The sequence below is a fragment of the Malania oleifera genome, chromosome 13 (assembly GCF_029873635.1).
Source record: "Malania oleifera isolate guangnan ecotype guangnan chromosome 13, ASM2987363v1, whole genome shotgun sequence".
NCBI classification, from domain to species: Eukaryota; Viridiplantae; Streptophyta; class Magnoliopsida; order Santalales; family Ximeniaceae; genus Malania; species Malania oleifera.
In genome coordinates this window covers 84,916,673-84,924,154 of record NC_080429.1, presented here as the reverse complement: position 1 = coordinate 84,924,154, position 7,482 = coordinate 84,916,673, and the positions used below count along the sequence as shown (strand labels likewise).

Here is a 7,482-nt window from a genome sequence, read left to right as displayed (position 1 = left end):
TGAGCCGCACCTCTAGCTTTTGTGTATGTCTGTTGAATCGCATCCCAAAGATCCTTGGCAGTAGCCAAGAACATACATGTGTTACTAATCTCAGGAATCATAGAATTCCACAGCCACGCCATAATCATGGAATCTTCTTCATCCCATGCTTCAAAACAAGGATCTCCTGGTTTCGGCCCCGTACCCATGAGATGGCTGATCTTTCCCTTTCCCTTCAGCACGGCGCGGACAAGTTGAGACCATTTGAGGAAGTTTTCTCCATTCAGCCTGTATGCTGCCTGGATATTTTGCAATTCCCCAGGTTGTTGGGATCGAACAATCTCTGATTATGCTGTAGCGGTTGTCTCTGCAACCTCCGACATTCTTCACGAACAATGATCTCTTGGCCATTAAGGCCGATCACTCGAAACAGAAACCACCAGAAATGAAGGCAGGAAAAGGTAGAAATAAGAACGGAAACTGCTCTAAGAAATTTCAGCAATGAAGGCTGAACAGAAAAAGTGCAAAAATACTCCATTTTTGAGCTAAAAAACAGGGTATAACAGGGTACAAAGAAGCAGCAGTATGGTCTTGGCAATGAAGGCCTGTGTGAAGAGGTTTTTAATCCCAGAAAAGAGCTTTAGGCTCTGATACCATGACACAAACTGAGAAACACTTCGTGGAAGATTTTTCTTCATTCATATGAATAATACACAAAACGTTAGCTATATACATCAACCATCGCAGCAGAAAAGGAAAAATTAACTAGGCTATTACCTATATCAGATCCCATGATTTATGGGGATATTGTAACAGAATAGGAAACTAACATCAGATCCCATGATTCATGGTATATTCGAACAGAATAGGAAACTAACCAAATCAGCCTAATTCTAGGAATACAGGCTGTTACAAAATTTCCTCTGTTACAAAATTTCCTAAAACAGCTAACTATACACATATAGAATACAAGTCATTAAACACATTTTCCCACACCTTTACCAGAATTTTAAACAAAGAAATAAAATAAAGAAAAATTGATAGAAGACAAGCCGGAATTGAAATAATATGACTTCAAAAAATAAAAATAAAAAACAAAATCACCAGTCAAGACCCTCGGAAATCTTAATCACCACAGGTTCCCAAACCTAACTGAGCAAGGGTTATTTCCTAAAACCTAACTCCTAAATAAGGCAAAAGCTGTTCTAGCAAACAAGAACCAGTAAGCAAAGCAAAACTAAAAGTCACCTCCAAGAGCACCTAAACCACATTTTCCCAAATTATCCTTGAGCCCCAAAACCAACTTCAAAACCAGAAGAATAGTGACAATAGTCAGAATAATACAAAAGGCGGATCTGTCATCATAGAAAAACATCAACAAATTCTAAGTGAAAAAATATCACCACATCCCTACCCACAACATTACCCTGAACATAACCTCTATCAACGGCCCTTAAATCATCCTGCTTAACACATCCACTGCCAAAATAAAAGGAAAATGCCAAAAAGCCTCCTCCCCCCCCCCCCCCCCTTCCCTCTTCACCAGGGGGAAGCTGAAAATCAAGACTTAGGCTCTCCATACAATAACAGAAAAGGAAGAAACAGAAATACAGGTTCCCTAATCCAACCTCTCCATCTCACATCAAACCCCTTCCTAACCAAAACTGTCTAAAAAATCCAACTCACCCTATCACAAGCCACCTCAAAGTCAATTTTAAACACTATCCCCTTCTTCTTACTCCTAGCCTCTTCAACAACCTCATTAGCCGCAAGAATATCCAAAATCTGTCTACCTCCAAAAAGCAGATTAAACACTGAAGACAGTTTCCCCCTCTAATCTCCCTAAGCCTATCCGCTTACATACACTCATAACCAAACTAATAGGCCAACAGTCATTCACCCTAACAGAATGATCCTTCATAGGAACAACAGAAATGAAAGTGGAATTCATATTCTTAGGAATCACCCCATTAAAATAGAAGTCATGAAACACTCATCAAAGCAGTTCAAGCCATATCCTAGCAAATGCTGGAAATTAAATTTAAAAAAAAAATAACAAAATGAAACCCAATTTCACATCAACTTGGTGGATTATGCTGACCAAAGCATGAAAATCTTCTGCATAACTTGAGAGATTTATTTGTCTTTCACAATTATTTCATCAGCACCACATAGTGAGAACAGAGCAAAAGCATTCATTGCCAACCAACCAGGGTTAGCACTAAAGACATTATGAATCAATGATGACACATCAAATATGAGGAAGCAATTCAGGAAATAAATGGAAACATGGGGAAATCACATACGTAATTCTGTACAGGCATACAAAAGCCTTATCCTCCTGGTCACTATCAGGACAAAGGAAAGCAACCCCTCCAGGACCCCATGTAGGTGTATGATTGTGTCCAAAGAATAAACGATGACTGACAATTTTCCACAAAATTTCCTTGGGAGGGCTTTTATTCATTGAACCCGAATATTGTTTTCGCATACCTTCCACCTAAAAGTAATTTTACAAACATTAAAGGGAAAGAAAAATAAAAGGAGAAAAAAAATCTGCACAATATTTCAAAAGTTACGCACAGCAGCCAGTACAGACTTCAATAACTAACAATATACTATACGCTTGCAGCAAGAATAACAATGCTTAACAAACACAAACATATTACAGAATACAATGAAGAGGTACAAGCTCCTTTTTCTAATTTATAAACACAAGCCGTTGGCTTGGAAATAAGAATACATGGCATCCAGCTTGGAAATTAATTGAATGAAATATCAATTGATACACAGGATAACACAAGAAAATTTGACTGCTGATTATGGACAATCATGTTGAACATAATTATTTTAGTTTCTTAGTCAACCATTAAACTAATTTTAATTGTACTTGAAGTTCAGTTAATTTACATAAGCCTCATTGAAAGGTTATAAAACTTCCCTTTCAATTTTAAGGGTATTCTACAATAACAGAACATGCTCGAAGCACTTCTCCATTTTACCCAACCTACTTTAACTTTGTGCATTACATCATCTTCAATTTCTCCTTCACCTTGCATAATAAATCCAAGGTATCGAAATCTACAAGCGCTATTTATTTCTTCATCATCAAGTTTAACTTTGTCTCCAATATTCCTCCTATCATTACTAAAATTACAATTCATATATTCTGTCTTATTTCTACTAATCCTAAAGCCTATAGATTCCAAAGCTTCTCTCCATAATTCTAACTCAGCCTCTACTCCGTCCCTAGTTTCATCAATTAATACAATATCATCTGCAAACAACATACACCATGGAACCTCTTTTTGAATACTCTTAGTCAATTGGTCCATCACTAAAGCAAAAAGATAAGGACTCAAAGCAGATCCTTGATGTACACCTATGGTGATTGGAAATTCTCTAGTTTCTCCATCTATAGTACTTACACTAGTCATTACTCCATCGTACATATCCTTAATGACATCGGTATACCTACTACATATACCCTTTTTTTCTAAAACCCACCATAGAACTTCCCTAGGTATCTTATCATATGCTTTCTCAAGGTCAATAAAAATCATATGCAAGTCCCTCTTCTTTTCCCTAAACTTTTCCATTAATCTTCTTAAAAGATAAATAGCTTCTGTGGTAGATCTCCCAAGCATAAAACCAAATTGATTTTCTAAGACTTTCGTTTTTAACCTTAATCTTTGTTCAACTACTCTTTCCCATAGTTTAATCGTATGACTCATAAGTTTAATTCCACGATAGTTATTACAATTTTGAATATCTCCTTTATTTTTGTATATAGGTATTAAAGCGTTTTTCCTTCATTCATTTGGCATTTTCTTAGTTTTTACAATTGTATTAAATATATTAGTTAACCATATAATTTCGTTATCACCTAAGCATTTCCAAACTTCAATTGGGATGTTATCTGGTCCCATCGCTTTCCTATTTTTCATCTTTTTTAGTGCAAACTTAACTTCGTTAACTCTAATTTTGCGAATAATTCACATATTTTTAGTCTTTTCCTCATTTGACAATTCTAAGTTTAAGCCTTCTATTTGGTTTTCATTAAACTACTTACTAAAGTAACTTCCCAATCTTTCTTTAATATCTTCGTCCTTAGCCAAGACAATATCAACCTCAATTTTATACATTTTACATTTCCTAAATCCTTACTTTCCTTTTTCTAACTTTAGCAAGTCTAAATATATCTCTTTTCACTTCTTTTGTACCTTATATATCATACAAACTATTAAATGATCTATATTTAACTTCACTAATGGCCTTTATTGCATCTTTTCTTGTTTCCTTATATTTTTCAAAGTTATCTCTATTTCTATATTTTTGCCACGTTTAATACCAAATTCTTTTTGTCTTTATAATTTTTTGTAAATCTTTATCCCACCACCATGGTATTAAATAACGGCCGTTACGTAGCGTAACGGCCGTTACGTAACGGAAAATCATCTCTCCGATTCCTTTACAGCCCGCATTAGCGGTGAGCAGAAAATTCACATGCGTAACGGCCGTTACACTAACGTTACGACCTGTAACGTCCGTTACAACACATTACAGCCGACAGCCCCTTACACTACTGCGTACCTTTTGTGTGTCTCTCTCCATCATCTAGCTTAGATCTCCTCATTTGAAGCCTCCAAAGAAACGAAAGCAGCTTCGAAGCTTCGATTTGTTGTGCTGTTCCCTCTTTCACTCTTCGTCTCTTTCGTACAGCTTCAATCTACGGATCTGAAGCTTCAAAATCCCCAAAATCAGCTTCGATTTTTGCCTTGAAGATGTTCTTCGCAGTTCGCAGCCATCGCAGGTCAGCTGACTGGCAATTCGTCTTGAAGGTGTTTGATTTTACCCTTGAAGGTGTTTCGATTTTTCCCTCTTTGTCAGTTCGTCTCCTTTGTCCAGTGTAAAAACCCAAAAATCAGCTTCCAATCTTCAATTTGTCGCTTGAAGGAGCTGTGCCCTGCAGGTCGCCTCCATTCGCAGGCTCACAGTCGCAGCTCCAAAAATAAGTTTTGAAGCCTTCGATTCCCCCATATTTTGGGGGATTGCAGGTTGCAGCTCTCTCGCAGCTTTGGTGGGGACTCGGGACTCAGGAGTGAGCATGTTTCTTCAGTTCTTCTACTTCATTGATTAATGTAATTGTAAATTACCAATTTATTCTAAACTAATAATTTAGTTTATTTTATAATTTCAGTTTATATTTATTATTTAATTAGTATGCAAATTTATAAATGATTATATAAGTAGAATTTATTAATTAAAATAAAAAAATTAGTATAAAATTATTAAAACATAAAATTTATAAAGATAGAGAGTTAGAGTACAGATTTAGTAAAAAATTATTAATTAATATTCTACATAATTATTTTTTTAAATACCTTGACTATTAATAATTTAATATTAGATCTAAAATTTATAATAAATCCTAATTTCTACACAATTAGTCAAGTCTCAAGTGACTCAAGTACACTACCATTTAAATAATTAAATTGCAAGATTTACAATTCCATATTTATTTTTTTAAATTGTAAATTGTAATATAAATTATTGTATTGTAATATAAATTATTGGGTCTATTGACTCATTTTAAGTAACTTTATGTCTTTAATCAATTGATTCTTCATTTGAATTACATTTCTACATCTTTTTTACCCATTAAACTAATGCAAACTTTAAAAAAAATATGCCTTTTTTTGTAAGCAGCGCACTAAAATTAATATAAAAATCATAATGCCTATTAAAAAGCATTTGTAGGTTGAATGAAGGTTGTCAAAATTCATTAAAAATCATGCATTAATGGATTTCATGCTTATTTTTCTATTTTGGCATGGTTGTGCATGCGTGAAAAAAATTCACAGCCGTTACGCCCGCTTCCCGTTACGTAACACCCGCGTCTCCCACGTCCAGCGAAACCCACGACCGTTACGCGACGTTACCCACTACCGCGATTTCGAACCATGCCCACCACCAACTTTCTTTGCTATTCGAGAATCTCCCCCTTGATTCACCTAAAATCTCTTTTGCTATCTTTTTAATTGAGCAGCAATATTTTAAATAAAGGCCAGGACCATTACGTAACGGCTATTTTAAATAAAGGCCATGACCGTTACATAACGATTTTTTAGGTAACCGATACCGTTACACACTGCGAAATTGGTGAGAGTAAAAATTACGGCCATAGCACCCGTTACGAACTGCGACCGTTACGTAAAGGCCGCTACGGTCGCTACGGCCGTTACGTAACCGCTACAGGTCAGTTACACCAAAAAAATTATTTTATTTTTTACTTTTTCATCTCACTTTTTCCCTTTCTTTCATAAATCATTCTCAATATACCATGTGGCAAGAGGGAAAAAAAATTATAATGAGGATGACAATGATACAAAAATTACTATTTCTTTAAATACTCACAATAAATACATTAATTAAAATTTTTGAAAATACTAGTTAGGAAAATATTTTATTTTGATAATATTAGTAATGTGATATTTATGTTCTTTATTTTTCAACTTCAACCATCTAGATTTTTCAACTTCAAGCATTTTCTTTTCTAGCTATTTTATATTTGTATTATTTGTATGTCTTATGTGTCTAATAGATTAATGGAGTGCATAATGTATTTTGTTCTATTAATTAATTTAGCACATATAAGAATTTATCACAGATAAGAACAATGAGAAGTATAAATACACACACACACACACGTAATTTTTCCATCAATGGGGGTTTAAAACAAATGTAAACTTGTTGCCCTTACCAAATAACTTTGTTGCTGGAACTAAAGGATCCAAAATACACTAAAACTCTTTCTAAGAAGGGCTAAAAGCTTAAAACATGCAAGTACGCTAATATGCTCAACGTTGTGCGTGCTTCAAAAAAATTCACGGCCATTACACCTGCTTCCCGTTATGTACCATCCACTACTCCCGCTTCCCGTTACACCCGTTACCGTTACGTTACGCTACCCGCAACCGCGATTTAAAACCATAATTGAGCTAGCTAATCTATCCCAAAGAGTATTTGTATCTATGCATCCTCTATGGTCCAATCCCCATCTTTAAGCCTTCAAAAAACAAACCCTTACATAAAACACACAACAACAACAAACCAAGCCTTAAGTCACACTAAGTGGGGTCGGCTGCATATATCCTTTTTTGCCAATTTACACGATCATGGGCAATTTCTTCCAACAAATCAAGGACTATTAAATCCTTACTCACTATCTCATTCCAAGTGACTTTAGGTCTACCTCTACCCCTTCTATTGCTCCACACAGTAACTAACTCACTCCTAACTAGCACACTATTTGGCCTATGTTGCAAATGCTCCAACCAATAGAGCCGTCCATCCTTAGAAGAACTATGTCTAACTTGCTGCAAATATGTTTATTCCTTAATTTATCCTTCACCATTATACCACTCATCCACCTTAGCATTCTCATCTCGGCAACTTGTACTTTTTGGATATGTTATTTCCAATTCGCTCAGCATTCTAGCC

General features: G+C 35.3%; 1 protein-coding gene across 1 annotated transcript in view; it reads right to left on the bottom strand.

Annotated features, from left to right (window-relative positions):
* LOC131145522 (histone deacetylase 5-like) overlaps positions 1 to 7,482 on the bottom strand; it is a 101,306-nt gene that overhangs the window by 21,517 nt on the left and 72,307 nt on the right. The window contains exon 11 of the mRNA XM_058094662.1: positions 2,286 to 2,479. Within this exon, the coding sequence (XP_057950645.1) occupies positions 2,286 to 2,479 (194 nt within the window). The remainder of the gene's footprint in view (positions 1 to 2,285; positions 2,480 to 7,482) is intronic.